The sequence below is a fragment of the Martes martes genome, assembly GCF_963455335.1.
Source record: "Martes martes genome assembly, chromosome: 3".
Lineage (NCBI taxonomy): Eukaryota > Metazoa > Chordata > Mammalia > Carnivora > Mustelidae > Martes > Martes martes.
Window position 1 is genome coordinate 187741819 of NC_137890.1, and position 17609 is coordinate 187759427.

The window sequence follows — 17609 nt, forward strand, 5'->3', positions numbered from 1 at the left end:
GACTCGGTCCCAGGATCCTGGGATCACGACCTGAGCCGTAGGCAGCGGCCTAACCCACCGAGCCACCCAGGTGCCCCGAGTATTTTTTTAAATAATAAAACCTTTGAAAAATTAACTTTGTATGAAATTAGATAGTAGCTTTCAAACATGGTCTTCTGGATTCAGATTTTCTTAGACTTGAGCAATTTCAGTGATCAGGTATCATTGAAGACAGCGGGACTTACAGGTTGGTGAACATTGATCTTGTTCCATTGATTTTGCATTGAGATTACTCTCTCAAAGCCTGTGGATAGTTTGGAGATAATTAATTTGCTTCAGACAGGTTTTATAGAACCTTAGAAGCTTCCCAGATACAGCTCTGGCCAGCAGAACCGAATATTTTGGTTTGAAGGATGACTAATGAAATCGGTGGTCAATAGATTTCTGACCGAGTTGAGACAATTGGATCTGTATCCAAAACCGGAAGGCTGTGCCCCATGGACACCTCGTGATGCTGTGTTTCTATTCTGGCATGGAGACCACCTCGTTATGTGACTTGCTTCTAGTTAGTGTGACTGGTTGACAGCATTGACATTGACGAAGCCCTTGAGTGTAATTATTCCGTGACCATATGCGAAGAACTATCCTGGGAGAAGTAACTGAGCGGCTCCATAGGGGAGGAAACGAGCTGCCGTCCTCATCTCACGGCCTCCTCTCTCGTATATCCTCCTGCAGTGAATCAGGGATTAAAAAGAGTTGTGTCTCTTCTGTCATTTGCACTTTGACGTCATTGTCATTCATCGGAGTACACAGTGATACGTGTCTCAGGCTCTCAGAACAGGAAATCCTCTGGCTTCGGGGACAGATAAAGGCTGGCATCCCTCACTACCACGTATTGTTCCAACACTTGATTGTCGGTGTTGCTTCTGGGTTTTCCTGGAAGGAATCTATGGCGTGAGTTTATTTAAAAACTGCTCTCTAAACATCAAGTGCTTTTATCCCTGATGTCCCTATATCTAGCGACATGTTCGGCCTTTCCTGGCTTTATTGTCATGAATGATAACATTGAATTCGTTGAGTATTATTTGAGATGAGCATTTGCCACAGTTGTAGTAAAGGACACAGTCTGTAAATTCTGGGAGAATTGTTTCACATTAGCCTTTTGTCAGACAGTGGCCTATTTTTAAAATGAGCATTCAAAGGCATTTTCTTGTGTTTCTGTAATAGCTTATAACATTTTAAATAGGCTTAAGCAAAGACAAACCAGGAACCTTTTCCATCTCATTTAACTCACTTAGCATCAATATGGTTTAGCAGGAAGAGACATCGTGTTTTGGAAGGCACAGATCTCACTGGGCAGTGTGGTCTGTTTGAGGGGAGGCTACGGTTTACCAGGCGCCTGGCTGGGCCCGGGACGTGGAGAAGCAGGTTGCCGAGTGTCTGTCGCAGTAGTGTCCTGCGCTCCCTCACACTGTTCATCACTCTGTATCCCAGGGGGGTGTGGGGTGAAACCTGGGGGAGACCGTTATTGGCCAGTTTGCTGCTGTCTCTGTTCCGGTAAGCTGGGGATAATGAGTCAGAGGGGAACGCCACAATATAATAAACCATGCATGCTGGTGGAGAGCCACCCAGAATTATCAAGTAGTTGCTTTTATGGATGAGATGAAATGAGGATGTCGGGATGGTACCCTAGCATATTGCTGATGACATTTGAAACATTAGAATCAGGCAGGTGCCATACAAAATAGTACTGACGAAGGGACAGGAAGTAGAGAAGGAAGTAGAAATTTGTATTTCACAATTTGAATGGAATTTTTTTTTAATTGCTTGACGTTGCTTAGATTAGTAAAGTTTTATCTCTTAGCGGTATATGATTTTTGAAAATTAAGTATAATTAACAGTGTTATTATTAGTTTCAGGTGTACAATATAATGATCAACAATTCTGTGCATTACTCAGTGCTCATGGTGATAAGTGTGCTCTTTAATCTCCATCACCCATTTCTCCCATCACCCCACTCACCTCTCCCCTGGTAACTCCCAATGTGTTCTCTGTATTTAAGAGTCTTTTTGTTATTGTTTGTTCATTTGTTTTGTTTCTTAAATTCCATAGATGAGTAAAATCATGCAGTATTTGTTTTTCTCTGACTAGCTTATTTCATTTAGCGTTCTACTCTCTAGCTCCATGCCTGTCGTCGCACATGGCAAGATTTCATTCTTTTTATGGCTGAGTAGTAGTCCACGGTGCATATGTACCGCATCTTCTTTATCCATTCATCTCTCTGTGGACATGGGATGCTTCCATATCATGGCTATTGTGAGCAATGTGGCAATAAACATAAGGGTGCATATATCTTTTCAAATTGGTGTTTTCAATTTCTCTAGGTAAATACCCAGTACTGTAATTACTGGATCGTATGGTAATTCTGTTTTTAATTTTCTGAGAACCCCACATGCTGTTTTCCACTGGCCATACCAGTTTGCATTCAGTGGTATGTGATTTTTAAAGGAGTAAGGGAGGGGCGCCTGGGTGGCTCAGTGGGTTAAAGCCTCTGCATTCGGCTCAGGTCATGATCCCAGGGTCCTGGGATCGAGCCCCACATCGGGCTCTCTGCTCAGCGGGAAGCCTGTTTCCTCCTCTCTCTCTGCCTGCCTCTCTGCCTACTTGTGATTTCTCTGTCTGTCAAATAAATAAATAAAATCTTTAAAAAAAAAAAAAATAAAGGAGTAAGGGAGTGCTGCAAAGATTAGATTCAATGGTTTAATCTGAAATTTAGAAGAAAAATGTAGTTTCTATTTCCTAACTATTCAACATATATTCTAACTTCACTTCTGTCTCTTAAAGTATTGTGGGCATCTTTTTAGAGAAACAGTCAACTCTTGTTTTTCTAGTATACGAACTATAAATTGAGCACTAATTGTACATACATTGAGAGGAAGCCTGGATCTGCTTTGTGTTCCATAAATGACTGATCTCAAGTGAGATGTAATTTACTTGAAAGCCTTTCGGAAAATTTTTTACAATGCAATAACCAGTACAACAGCATTGCAAACTCTTGTCATTGCTAAGTTATCATACCACGTGCCCTGTACCTGCAGCACAAGGACATAGGAGTTTGCAAGGGCAATGGCACATTCACGTGGTCACCCAGAAATATTTGGCAAGAGAGGATAATTCTGCGTGTTTGTGGATGACCTTGCTATAAGTCACCTGTGTAGTTTATTCTAGGTCTTCCTAATCTAAAGGAATTTAGTGTTTAGTTTTTAACTTGAAGGATTATTTTAATATGGTAATAGCAATATAAGTGTACTTACTATAGCTCAACTATATTCTTATCAAAGAAATAAAAGGACATGAAGTAGGTTGATTCATATCCCAGGGAATGTAGAAGTTTGTGTTGCTTTCATTTCTTGTAAAGACTAAATTGAGGTATGATGCTGTCATCTCTGAGAATATCCATTTGTGTCTCGATTCCAAGATTTATAGCATATAAAAAGGCATATGCTACAGTGCATCTTTAACACAAAAAATCATCATATTTACAAATGCACGTGGTTTCTTAAGAAAGTTGAGTACCACACTACACCTATGAAACTTCTGATACGTGCTTTTCCTCTGCAGATGGGGGCAGAAGGCATGGAAGGAGGTGCTTCTGGAAATCAGCATTCTCGGAAACTAGTTAGCTTTACCTTGTCAGGTAAGGATGTCTTTAAACATGATGTCCAGTTTGAAAGTGTATAATTTCAAAGGCATGAGCGGCCATTTTGGTCTATAGATTCTCATATATGATATATGAACTAGTTATTTATATTATATTATTTATATTATTTGTATTTTTTGGTAATATTCTGGAAATTCAAATATATTTCTTACCATTAGATTATTAATATAAGCTCAGAGATTATTTCTTCTACCAGGTTTTCTAGAGATAAAAAGACTGTATAACTATGTATCGTTACTTTAAAAGAACACTGTAGTGTAATATGTGCCTACCCCACAGTAGAACTTTGGTTATTGAAAACAAGGTGTGGTTAGCTCATCTAGAGAAAGGAAAAAGTTGGAGACTAAGAAAAATAAGCCAAGGGATGCTCCTATTTCTGTGGAGAAATACACATAAAAGTTGGAAAGCTGATAAGACAATTTATGTTTATTTTCAGGTTAGTGAAATACTCTAATTGCTTGTATGTTTATGAACAAAACAAAACAAAGCACTGCTTTTCAGATTGTGAGTTGGAACTCATTTGTGTTTTCTAAGTTTAACTTATTTGAACCCAGCAGTTTAAAAAAAAGAATGCAGGAAAAGAAATCAGAGTTTTACACTAAAGGGAAATATTTTTTCATAGAACATCAGTATATACAAACTGAAAACTTGCACACACAAAAAAGACACACATCTATGCATATATATCCTGGATCTCAGAGTAAAATAGGTTTCGTGTGTAGGTTACAGTCAAAAAAATTTGAAAGCTACTGATTTAAAAAAAAATTATTGGCACTTAAAAGTCAAGAATGTGCTAAGAAAATCAGTATTTGAAATGGACTTTTAAAACAGACAACGGTGCTACGATACAAAATGCAGACTAACAGATGTCTGTCGCTGTAAGATATTTTGTTTTCACTGTTCCAAGGGAGCAGTGCTTCTGAAATTTAAATTAGATTCACTTTTCTTGGCTGCAAAAAGTGTTGTGAATGAAAATTGACAATTCTCAAGAGTGAGAGAAAGCTGATCTTGAAAACAGACATTTCCATGATGCATAATTACCACGTATGACGAAAGTGTGCACATTAGTTCATTGCTGGCCTTGGCCTTCGGGGTGTCCCTTTCTGTTCTGGCAGGTTCCTTCCCCCCCATGGGAGGTTGCTTACTCTGAAAGCCTTTTTTGCTTTGATTCTCTGGTGAACGTCAGAAGTCGTAAACTGGTGGCTTATGGTTCAAATTTGGCCAATACATATGTCTTAGTTGGACTCCTCAGGGTTTAAAACGTATCTAGTTTTTTAGAAGGGCGCTTAGAAGTACCACGGCTGGTGGTACTCGTCCCTCACCCCCCATTATCTGCGTGTCTCCTGAAAACTCTTATTTGGCTACGCTTTAGACCTTCACAGTCCTGAGCGGCCTCAAGTACAGAAATCCTTCATTTATAGGTAGGGAACAAGTAGCCAACCTCCATGGCTCAAAAAATTTCAAGTTTGACCATCCCATGGTTTTCTTAGTTTGGAAGCACTGCCCTCCGCTTTCCAGTGATCAGTATCATCCTAAATATGATATACACATATTGATTTTGACTCGAGCGGATACTAATTAACTCCCCATATGAGCATGACCATGTAGAAGCTGAAAATCCCAGGACATTTTCCTAAAAAGTAAGAAATAAGCTTTGGGGCACCCCCAAGTGCTGCTTCTTTAACTATCATTTCCTCCACCATTCCACCTCAATGCACATGGTGGCTGGCTACCATATAACTCTTCTATTTCCTAATGTATTATCAGGTTTTTGCAGATGGTACAGAAATGGCTAAAAATTATAGATGAAATCAATTCTATAATGGTAATTCTGAAAAATTAACCCCATTGTAGCATGTTGACAGTGAATGGTAATATTTATTAATATTGATTAAGCTCTGTAGAATGGCTACCTGCGGCTGTTCTACTCTTGATTAGGTAAGTAGGCACACAGATAATTGAATTCTACGTCTACAACAAAAAGTGTGCTTAGATGAGTATCTTCATCCTCTTCTCCAAATAAGACTTTAAACTAGGATATGTAACATGTTATACCTTTGTAACTTTGAGTTCTTTTTTGGTCTGTGAGGTTATGTGGACATTTTTGAGCAATAAAATATGTGAAAGACAAAAGGGAGAAGCACGAGCAGAGATGAGATGGGTAAGGGAGCATAGTTATCAGACTACAAATAATTGATAGTTTCTTTTATTTATTAAGGAAGATTTATTTGTACAGTGTTCCTCGTGGCCGTATTTGGCGTGAGGGCTATTTAATAGTGACAGCTTTCATCCCGGTGGCTTGATCTCCCGAAGGGATGCTTTTTTGTTCAAAGGAATGCTTTGCATGAATAATTCAGCCCTGTCAGACTTTGTAGCAGCAGCCATTTCTGTACATGTTACTCCTCACTGACTGCAAAGAAATCCCTTCTTTAGGAGTCGATTTAATAGCTAAAGAATATTATTCTTCTGTCTTTGAGTCTGAGGCGAGCATAATCAAGAAAGGTAAGAAAATAAATATGCAAATTGTGTTTTTCTCTTAAAGCTACTTTATGCTAACTAAAGCCAAGTGCAAACATGCAGTGCCGGGGTTGGGGGCCGTAAGGCTAATGGGCTTCGGGGGCTTCTCTGAATGCCCGTCTCACTCCTTACTCATCCTTCCCGTCCGCCACTGGTTTTCAGATCAAATATCTTACAGTTTTCATGCAGTGTCCTTAACAGGAGGGCTTCTTGGTTGAATTTTTCCACCTTTGCTGACATATTAAAATGGCCTCCTCTGCTGCCAGTTAGCTGTCGTTGGACAACACGCCAGGCCACAGGGTCTCGTCGGCCGTGGGTGAGCCTCCTCCAGGCAGCACTCCCTGGAGACTACGGTTCTGTGGGCAACCCCAGGCCGGTTTTGTCCTACTAAGAGAGACTGTGTTTCAAGAATGGGCTTGCGGGGCACCTCAGTGGCTCCGTTGGTGGGGCCTCTGACTCTTGACCTCAGCTCAGGTCCTGATCATCAGGGTCGTGTGTTCAGGCCCCATGTTGGGCCCATCGTGGAGAAAACGTTAAAAAAAAAAAAAGAATGAGCTTGAGCAGGGTGACTCAGGGGACCTCTTATAATTTGGGGTCACCACAAATTACCGATCTGGGTAATCCGAAGGTCTTTGAGGCTTCAGCGACATCTGCAGAATTTCTCTCGGGACCAGGGGTCAGAGAGATGCCGGGACCGATCACAATCACATCAGGTTACTTAGAAACCGTCTATGACTGCAGGAACTTTGAAGATCACTTAGCTCTTGGGCCATTACCCAAACGGATATTCTCAGAAAGGTCTTGAGGACCCAGTGGATCTGGTTTATTGCCTGACATGTTTGCATCCCTTGGCCTGACTCCTTTTAAAAGTATCAGTCTCTCCACGTACCAGACTTTAGCCAGACATTTTAGCCGCTCAGCTAGTGTGAAATGACAGCTGGTGAATCTAAGACGAGTCTGGGACATTCATCAGGTATGTAGGATCCTAAACAGTAACCCCATAATTACTTAATACGGCAGGTGGCATTCACATTTTTAAGAAATATCTCTGGCCTCCTTTTCTCCCCAGCGTTTATTACATTTGTGGAGTATATATGACATTTTAAATGTGGGACAACTGAACATGTACTCTCGAGTTTTACCCCAAATTAAGCATAGGTCTATAATTTGATGTATGTATGTAGAAGATTTAATTTTTCTCTCATGAAAGAACATATTAGCATTCTTTTTGAAAAAATAAACTGTTGCCTAAGAATTTCTCTCAAGACGCTATTTGAAATGCTGGTTGCCAGACCATGGGATGATGCATGTTAGAATCAAAAATGGTATCTAGGAAAAGTCTGTTCAGGTGGGTAAGGTGATGATAAATGTTTGGCTTCACTTTTGTTGCATGTCAGGAGACCCCCCTCTGCCGGAATTCGTCGTAATCCACTTGTCCTCACTTATCTAAGCGCTCATAGTGTAAGTGACTTTGTTGCTGCTTTGCTGTTGTTTACCGCCCCCCCTTTCTCGCCCTCCCTCCTCTCTTCCTTTTCAGATCTTAGAGCAGTTGGGCTAAAGAAAGGGATGTTCTTCAATCCCGACCCTTACCTTAAGATGTCCATTCAGCCAGGGAAGAAGAGCAGTTTCCCCACCTGTGCCCACCATGGACAGGAGAGAAGGTCCACTATCATCAGTAACACCACTAATCCGATTTGGCACCGAGAGGTAAGATGATCCTCATCTTGACCGGAATACTTGACCTCATACTTGACCGGAAGTTGGCCCAGTCCTTCTTTGTTCTGTGTATCATTGAGCTGTTTATGAGCACGGCAGGACGACTGAGGGGTCTCGGGGTTCTGTTGGAAAGAGGGTCTGAAGAGAGAGTTAGTCCCTTGTGGCCAGCGCCAGGTGTAGGGCAAAGCAAGTGAAGTCCTTACCTCAGGAATATGACTTAAGGGGGGCCAAAAGGCTCAATCATCAAAATTCATATTTTAATGAAATTTTTTTTACAAAAATCAAAATCAATGCAAAAAAATTCATAATGAACAAATATTAAAATTATAAATAAGGACAGCGTCAGTGACCGTGCCTTGCAGCGCCGTGTGAGAGTCCGAGGCAGAAGAAAAAGTCAATAACACCAATCCTTGTTTTTATTTAAAATTTTTATGTTTTTGTACCCAAAACTAATACAACACTATATGTTAACTAATTGGAATTAAAATTAAAAACTTTAAAAGCCCTCCCAATCTTTTATGTTTTGTTCTAGTGTATATTCAGTACAAATTAAGGGGATTTCTCTCCCTGTAGGCCTTGGCAAAGGTTTTTCGGATTTCTAGAATTTGGTTAATTATAAGGCATTGATGGACTCATCACCCTGAGTGAAGGCAGACTGTTGATGCGTTGATGACAGATACTGTCGAGCTCCTCACAGCTACATTATGTTACCTGTCATCTTTGTGCAATGCATCATTAAAATCAAGCGAGGGGTTTTCTCATTCGAACTCAGGAAAGTCAAGGAATGAACAGACATTGTTTCTCATCTAGTGAACAAAGCATGAGCTCTCCCGCCATTTCTCAGAGATCCAAGACATGTTTCACCTACTAGTGTTAGAATGTTTCTGGGTAAACCTTCACTGGGTGTAGGAGTTATACCATGAATCAGATCATTCCCTAAATGTTTAATGACAACAATATGACCTAACAGGTTTGAAGGAATATTTCACTGGGGTGGGAGATAATTCAGGGGATCTAAACCAATTGGGAAAAAAAAAAGGTATGGCTGTTTGTGACTTGTCAGCAGAGCAAGATGTTTCTCCTGAGAAGTTATTGTGGTTATTTAAGTGGATGACATATTGCATGTATTCTTACACCTGGTTTAAAAAACTACTTACGATCTCCAGATAGTGAATGACTCTTAAAGGCACAGCACTTAATTTAACACATTTAGAAGCCTAGAAGACGTAACATGCATCTCACTATGAGCTCTAGAAGGAACATAGTGGATATGTTAATGATCCTACCAATAACTTTCTTTTGCTAACATTTTATATTTACAAAGATCTTAACCATGTTATCAGTGTATGCTTAAGAAGGCGGCATAAGGGATGAGATCCTCATCTCTCCATTTTGATAATTAAGAAACTGAAGATTGAAACGTTTATGTAATAGCTTCTCAGAGACAGAGGTAGTGCTTAAACTCAGCGCTCTTATTCTCAGCAAATGTTTTTTCTTTTCAGCAGATTCCTAGACTCCATGGCCCTTGGCAGAACTTTAATTGTTATGACTAAATAAACTTAGTGGAGCCTAAGTATAAAACTGGCCAGTGCCATTCGCATCATTGTGGTTGGATGGATAATGCCAGGGAAGGGGCAATATTGTTCAGGTTAGATTCTGGCCCCATCACTAACTTACCCGGAGATCCTCGTTCTTGAAAATGTTACTCTTAAAGATAACATGAAGGGAATATAGGTGAAAGTCTTTGTAAATGAATAAAGCTTTTTATATTTATTTTATATTCTTATTAATAGCCGATCTGATTTTCTCCAGTGGCATTCCTAAGCAAAACAACAAAGCTTATGTTAACTTCATGTTTTTATTTTTCTGTCCCGTGTGCCTTTTAAATTAAGTACTTCCCATTTAGACATTGTTTCATTCTCATATTTATCAGAGAAACCACAGTATTCTGTAGATGTTCCTACTTTAGCCATTAAGAGAAAGAGTATTTTTTTTTAAAGATTTTATTTATTTATTTGCCAGAGAGAGAGATCACAAGTAGGGAGAGAGGCAGGCAGAGAGGAGGAAGCAGGCTCCCTGATGAGCAGAGAGCCCGATGCGGGGCTTGATCCCAGGACCCTGAGATCATGACCTGAGCCGAAGGCAGAGGCTTAACCCACTGAGCCACCCAGGCACCCCAACTATTTTAATCTATGCTGTACAACTTCTGAATCGCATGGGATGAGGAATTGAAATTGCTGGTAATCAAACACAGCAATAATTCGAAAGCATCCTGTAACAGGATATTAAGTTTCAAAGAATTGAGGTACATTAAACGTAGTAAGTACTAAAACTGCATTGTGCACAATTTAATATTTGATAGCGTCTCCCAAAACTGTTGAACCCAGAAGAACTGCGTGATTGAAGGGGCTTCTTTTGTCCTGCACACCCTTAAGTGACGCCTTGTAATCACTGTGAATGCTAACGATTCTAAGTGAAGAGACGATGGACATTGGCTGCAGATATTTCTAGCAAGGTGGACTCTAAGTCAATAGGATTTAAGAGATAACGTTTTCTATAATAATGAAATGATATAATTTCATATTTGTCTTTCTTCTGAATCAACATTTTACCTGTTTTTGTTTTCAGAAATACTCCTTTTTTGCACTTCTTACTGATGTCTTAGAAATTGAAATTAAGGACAAATTTGCCAAGAGCCGTCCCATCATCAAGCGTTTCCTGGGGAAACTAACCATTCCAGTCCAGAGACTGCTGGAGCGGCAAGCCATTGGGTAATCAGCCCCCCTTTGTAGGGATCTTGTTGAGATTAGTTTGCACAGAAGCAACTGAAATGAAATTTTGTAGTCCTAGGACTTTTCTTACTGAGAAGAAGTGGTAAGATAACTCTTTTAAAAAATGAAGTGTTTTTATACTCATTAAACTGTTTAGGACCAAAGCACTTTGTTTTCATTATATACATTATCATTATTATTATTATTATTAGATATCTGTCTTTTCTGAGATGGGCCTATCATTAGCACTTCAGCATCAAAAGTCGTAATACTCAACTGTTTTTGAGTATATTGAAATCTTTCAGTGAAAGTCTGTCCTAGAGCAGGGTTCTAGTGTCAGGTTCACAGCTCCGTTATGCTAATTAATCCCATCCAGACAACTCATTGTTCCTGAGAAACAAAAACCACTTTGTTTTAGGGCCATTTAAAACAAGACCTTAACTGGTACGAGGTATTATTGTAGAATTCCTAGACCTATACATTCATTCAAACAACTAAAGTTTACTTACTCAGAGAATTTAAAATGTGACTTGATGTCTGTTTTCCTTCTGTGAGCTTTTTGTAAGTTGTGAATAAACTAGTTAAGAAATCACAACATCCCTTATTGTAAATAGTGTATGTATTTTTACGTGGTCATTTCCAGCAAACTCAGTAACGCCACTGCTCTGAGGGTAGCACTGAGCGTACTGTTTTGGTATCTTTTTCATTGTAGGAGAACATTATGAACATATGGCAGTAGTAATAGGAATAGTGGTGGTAGCAGTGATAGTGGTGGTGGTGGTGATGGTGCCGCCATCTTGTTTTGTACCTTCTTCACTGTAAGAAAACAAACAAATGGTAGCAGTGGTCGTAGTCTCAGTGACAGCACAAGCAGTAACAGTAATGGTAGCAATAGTAATAAATAAAAGTAGAGAAACAAAAAAGATGCCTAGAGCTTATTCTATGTCAGGGGTTAAATTCATTACTCTCATTAGCCCATGTAACTTCAACAGCTCTGGGAGGTCAGTAGTATGATTATACCCATTTCCGAGATGAGGAATCTGAGGTTAGCCGGCAGGAGGTGGAGCTGGCATTGGAGGGCAGATCAGCCTGCTCTAGAATCCTGGCTTCCTGTGACACTTCACGGACGGGCAGCCATGTGTCATTATTCCAGCTAACTAAGGAAGGTTGCTCATTCATATCCACTCTGCAACTAGTGAACTGTTCTATTTTGGCAAGCCATAATTTACTTGGGCATTCCTCATCTGAAAAATACAGTGTTTAGACCAGCTGAACTTGAAGGCCCCTTCAAAATCTGAAACTAAGAGATTATAATGGGTTTTAAGTCTCTGGCCATCAGAGATGTTGGAATTTGTGATTGAGCCAGCACATATGAAGTAGGAACAGTATGCTAAAATTCTAGTAGCCTGGTTTGTCTGATAAAGGCTAAGAAATCACAGTTTTTGCTTCTGGTAGAGATCATATACATTAGGAAGTTTTTTAAGAGTTATTTTTAGGGTTTATAGAAACAGGAAGTTTTTAAAAAGTAAGCTAACTATGGTAAAGACAGTAAATACAGTATATTAATTTATATAATTATCATCATATAGTTTACAGAATATATATGACACATGGTAAAAGTGTGAAGTTATGTACACCAGTAAGAATGATCAAGGCAATGAAGCTGTTGTTGACTTGCAGGCTTTTCATTTAGTCTTTTAAACAACTGGATGCTCTGAGAACTGCCAGTCCTGAATTGATGTGTATTAGAAGGAAGTCCAGCATGAATTTGTAAAATACTGGAATTATGAGATGTTTCTGCATAGGTATGTTAGAAACATTGTCCGATACAGATACTTGGGGATTTGCTTTATTAGATAAGGAGGATACTACATATTAGTATATCCGCTACTGACACCTACATATATATTCCTGATCTGATTTTTCCTTTCCACCAAGTAACTGATTCGTTGGGCTTCCATTCCTTACATGTTTGGCAGATGGCGGCCCTCGGAAGTAGTTGAGGTTTTACAGAGTGTGGTTTTGTAGGATGAGCTAGAACTTCTTGCTAATTACCTATTTTGAGAGTATTTGTTTGAATGTGACATTTTTCAGCGAGTGGCCCACGTTTGTCCAAAATACACATCACTTTCCTCTGCTTTGTCCATCCCTCTGGTTACATTAGAGAGGGATGCCTCAGGCGGTGAGAGAATTTGGCACTTATTCTTCATAACTGTGTATCATAATAATATATAATATATTGTTCGCAATCATACATCACCACAAGAAGCAGGATGAGTCAGATGAAACTGCCTAAGAACAAAGATGAAAAAGAGAAAAAAAGCAAAAAAAAGAAAGAAAAACAAAAATAAACAAAAGAGAAATATTTAAAAAAAACAAAAATAAAAACAGATAAAGATAAATAAAGAAGGTAAGAGGACAGGTGACTCCTCTGATAGGCCCTCAACAAGGGATGAAACTCTTAGCTCAGATCTCTGAATAGGAAGATTTCCTGTATTTGTTTTTTTTGTTTGTTTGTTTGTTTTTTTAAAGATTTTATTTATTTATTTGACAGATCACAAGTAGGCAGAGAGAGAGAAGGCAGGAAGCAGGCTCCCTGCTGAGCAGAGAGCCCGATGCGGGGCTCGATCCCAGGACGGGGCTCGATCCTAGGACCCTGGGATCATGACCTGAGCCGAAGGCAGAGGCTTTAACCCACTGAGCCACCCAGGCGCCCCTGTATTTGTACGTTGAATAGCTGAATTGAGTATCTGGCCAGTTTGGCTAGTAAACGGCACTAACACCTGTTAAAATTCTTCTTTCCAAGCAAAGAGTCTCATTTGTTAATTAATTTGTTAAACAAATATGTGTGTATACATATCTAGTGTCTACTAAATGTTAAACACGGTGTTCGGTATTGGGGATATGATGGTGAGCAAGACAGATGGAGGCAGTTCTTTTCTTACAATTCCTATGAAACATTTATTCCTAGCTAAAATCCCTCGCCTTTATAAATCGTCCGTTATCAACACCAGCACGCTGCTGTTACTGGCTGAGGAGAAGAAGATGAGAATCAGTTTGTTTTTAACAGAGAAAGAAAGGTTTTATTATTCCAGGACTTAATGTCCAAAGGGATAGGTGAGGAACCACAGTGTTGAGGACAGTGTAATTTTCGGCTCGGTTCATGCCTTAGTGGGCAAAGATCAGGCACCTCTGTGGGTTAGGCGCTGTCTAAATTCTGGGAAGACAGTGGTAAGAGAAAGAAAAAGACAGTCCTGGTATGATGCAGATTATAGCCATCATACAATGTTACTTGAACACGTTAATGTAAAAGTATAACTATACTAATGGTAAGAAATGCCTGTATACCCCTTTGCAGAAAAGATTTTTGAAAAATACCGGCTGAGATAGGAAAGGCGTGATCAGAATAGCAGTTACATTTAGATGAGCCATGAGTAAATCATGTCATTAAAATGCGTGCTGCTGGAAGCCGCCTAGAACCGCTGAGAAGACATAAAGCGGGACGGTGGTATGTGACTACAGAGCGGGGGATTCATCGTAAGATGAATCTGTGTTCTAATCCTGCTTCTGTCCCTCAGTCCTTGTGTCTGGCCTCAGGCAAGTCACCCACCCTCCCCACGCCTCGGTGTCCTCCTCTAGAAAACAGAGCTGCCGCGTGCCTCCCAGGGTGGCTGAGAGACGGTGCAGGCAAAGCCCTTTGCAGAGTGTGCGTGGCCCACGTGAAGCACTCACACTGGGAAACGAAAGCATTTTAAATCCATCGAGACAAAAACTGTCACAATGTTTCTAGGGAAGAAAAGAAAAAGAAAGAAGAAAATAATCTTACAGTTTTAAGACATTCTTGCTAAGAAGTCAGAAAGAGCCCCAAGAGCTGAACCGGATTTTTGCAGTCACACGTGTTCTTTTAAAGGGGTGACATCTGTCCTGAGAAGGTAGAGACAGACAAACAAAACAGTGACATTCGTCAATAATAAACAGACTAGTGGCTGTAAGCGGCACAGCGGTTGCAAATCGTAGGCAAAGGCGTTGTTTTCCTTCTGAAGTTGCCAGTAGAGGGCAGTGTGAGAGCAGAGATGGTGTGATTTCATGCCCTCCTTTGATTATTTTCCTGTGTGATGAAAAAATCAGATTGAGAATGAAGGTTGCTTCACACAAGGTCATGATGTAATTGTATTTGACTTTGATTAAATAAACAGATTTGAAAAAGAGTGACATGTCCATCCTCAAGGAGGCGGGTGGCCGGAATGGGAGGCCATGGTAGTCAGGGGCAGATACTTCCCATCCTGCTGTCTCCCAACTTCCAACTCCTGCTCCTCAAGTACAGTAGCGAAGTGCCCCGTGCCCTTGTGTGATAGTCCTTACCTATAGTGTCCTTGTAGGACCAGTTTCCTATTCTGCTAAATGCTAAGCAACCAGGCCCACTACACTTTTATACCTCAGTCCAAAAATACCAAAACCCTTCCCAGCTCCTTGATGACTTCCGAAAGATCTTTTCCTGGTTGCTGTTAGCAGTGAGAGAGCAAATCAGTCCCCGTTTAAGAAAATCATGTGATACTGTGTTGCATTTTCAGCTTCTAACAAGATTTTGTTGCATCCTGGGGTTTATAAGTATTCCTTTGTGGGAATGAATCACATTACGTTGGATTATAACAGGCTTTCGAGCAGTTGTATTTTCTGGTGAGTCGGAAAGTGTTAAGGGAAGTGCATGAGATTTGCGAGTGGCCTGCTGCAGGAGGGGAAGGCTGACAGCAGTGTAGTAAGGAAAGAACCATTTCTCCTCTTACAGTGATCAGATGCTCAGCTACAACCTTGGCCGCAGGCTCCCAGCCGACCACGTGAGCGGGTACCTCCAGTTCAAGGTGGAGGTCACGTCTTCTGCCCACGAAGGTGAGAGAGCCGTATGACTACATCGCTGTGGGAAAAACTCGTTCAGTCTCAATCCATTGTCCGTTGACATTTGAACAGAATTTGAATTTGTGTCCTGTTCCGAAACTAAAATAGCTAATCTGTGATTACCTCCTGAAGTTTCCCAAGCAGATGGGCTAGCTCGTTTCTCAAAAAATCTCTCTCGGGTTTACGCCTGCGTTGGGAAACTGGGCTCTAGAATTTCTAGGGGCAGTGAACGCAGACACTTCATCGGTCACACTGACCAAACGATACTCGTTCAGTAGTGAGTTGCTCATCTTTGCCAGGCAGCGACCCCGTGAAGAAGGCTTGCCGGGATGCCTGAGTTTGTTGAACTGAGGGGTGGCAAAGGGATGGAACATTAGGTTTTTTTTTGTCATGACCAATTTGTTTGAATACATGCTGTTTTCTCCTTCAGATGCTTCTCCAGAAGCTGTTGGCACAATCCTTGGGGTCAACACTGTGAACGGAGACCTCGGAAGCCCTTCCGATGAGGAGGACATGTCGGGGGGCCATCACGACGGCCCCGTGTGTTCCAATGGGCCAGTTTCTGAGGACAGCGCTGCTGACGGGACGCCCAGGCATTCTTTCAGGACTAGCTCCACTCTGGAAATAGACACAGAGGAGTTAACCTCCACGTCCTCGCGGACCTCACCCCCCCGAGGACGTCAGGATTCACTCAACGATTACTTAGATGCGCTTGAACACAGCAGCCATTCCAGGCCGGGCCCGGCCCCCTGCTCCGAGAGGTCCATGGGCGCCTCGCCCAAGCTGAGGAGCAGTTTTCCCACCGACACGAGACTCAACGCCATGCTTCACATCGACTCCGACGAGGAGGACCACGAGTTCCAGCAAGACCTGGGCTACCCGTCTTCCCTGGAGGAGGAAGGAGGCTTGATCATGTTCGGCGCCACGTCGAGAACGGACGACGCGAGCCTGACGTCGCAGACGAAGCCGGAGGACACCGCGGCGGAGGCGGAGGAAGCGTCCACGAACGACGCCGCGTCCTTCGAGGAGAAGCCGGATCATCCCCCCGAGCCGGCGGAGGCCTCCCTGCCCGCAGGCCCGGCCCCCGAGGAGAGCGAAGACGGCGCGGAGGCCCGACCCGGCGGCGAGCAGGGCAGCGGCGAGTTGTGCGGCTCGCAGGAGGCGGACCAGGCGGCGAGCGGGGCGGACGCGGCGACCTCGGACGCGTCGGGGGGGAGCCGCCGCGCCGCCAGCGAGGCCGAGTCCCTGGACCAGGGCTCGGAGCCGTCGCAGGTGTCGTCGGAGACCGAGCCCAGTGACCCGGCCAGGACGGAGAGCGTGAGCGAGGCCAGCACCAGGCCCGAGGGCGAGAGCGACCTGGAAGGCGCCGACAGCTCCTGCAACGAGAGCGTCGCGACGCAGCTGTCGTCGGTGGACACGCGCTGCTCCTCGCTGGAGAGCGCGCGCTTCCCCGGGACGCCCGCCTTCTCCTCTCAGGACGAGGACGACGGGGCCGGCGCCGCCGAGCCCGCGGGCCGCAGCGCCGGAGGGTCCCCCGCGTCCCTGCGCGCGCCCAGCCCTTCGCCGGCGGGGGCGGCGCCCGGGGCGGACGAGGAGGCGCCGGCGGCGGACTCGGCGGACTCGGCGGCCTCGGGCCCCGCGGCGCGGCAGGAGGAGGCCGGGGAGGTGTGGCGGCGGCGGGGGAGCCTGGAGGGGGCGGCCGCCCCCGAGAACCGGCCCCAAGAAGACGGCGACGCCGGGGAAGCCCGCGGGGCGTGCGAGGGCGCCGCGGCGCAGGAGGAGGGCGCGGCCGGAGGTAGGCGCCGTCGGGGCCCGGGCTCGGGCCGCCCGCTCGGGGGCAGCCTCGAGCGTCGTCCCTCGTGTGGCGCGCGGCGGGTCTCGCGTGCGGGTTCCTCCCCGGGGGCCCCGCGGTTGGCGTCGCCTCCCGAAGGGGTCTTCGTCGTGGAAGCGAGAGGCCTGTCGGGGAGCGTCTCCGCGCCTCCCCGGCCGGCCTCCGCCGGCGCCCGCGTTTC

The 17609-nt window shown here is 43.4% G+C and overlaps 1 protein-coding gene across 1 annotated transcript in view; it reads left to right on the forward strand.

Annotated features, from left to right (window-relative positions):
* Positions 1–17609, forward strand: part of HECW2 (HECT, C2 and WW domain containing E3 ubiquitin protein ligase 2) — a gene marked incomplete at its 5' end in the record, with an annotated part of 220054 nt that overhangs the window by 90150 nt on the left and 112295 nt on the right. Inside the window, 5 exons of the mRNA XM_080799839.1 lie at positions 3601–3676; positions 7755–7924; positions 10562–10704; positions 15491–15591; positions 16028–17392. Of these exons, the coding sequence (XP_080655965.1) occupies positions 3601–3676; positions 7755–7924; positions 10562–10704; positions 15491–15591; positions 16028–17392 (1855 nt within the window). The remainder of the gene's footprint in view (positions 1–3600; positions 3677–7754; positions 7925–10561; positions 10705–15490; positions 15592–16027; positions 17393–17609) is intronic.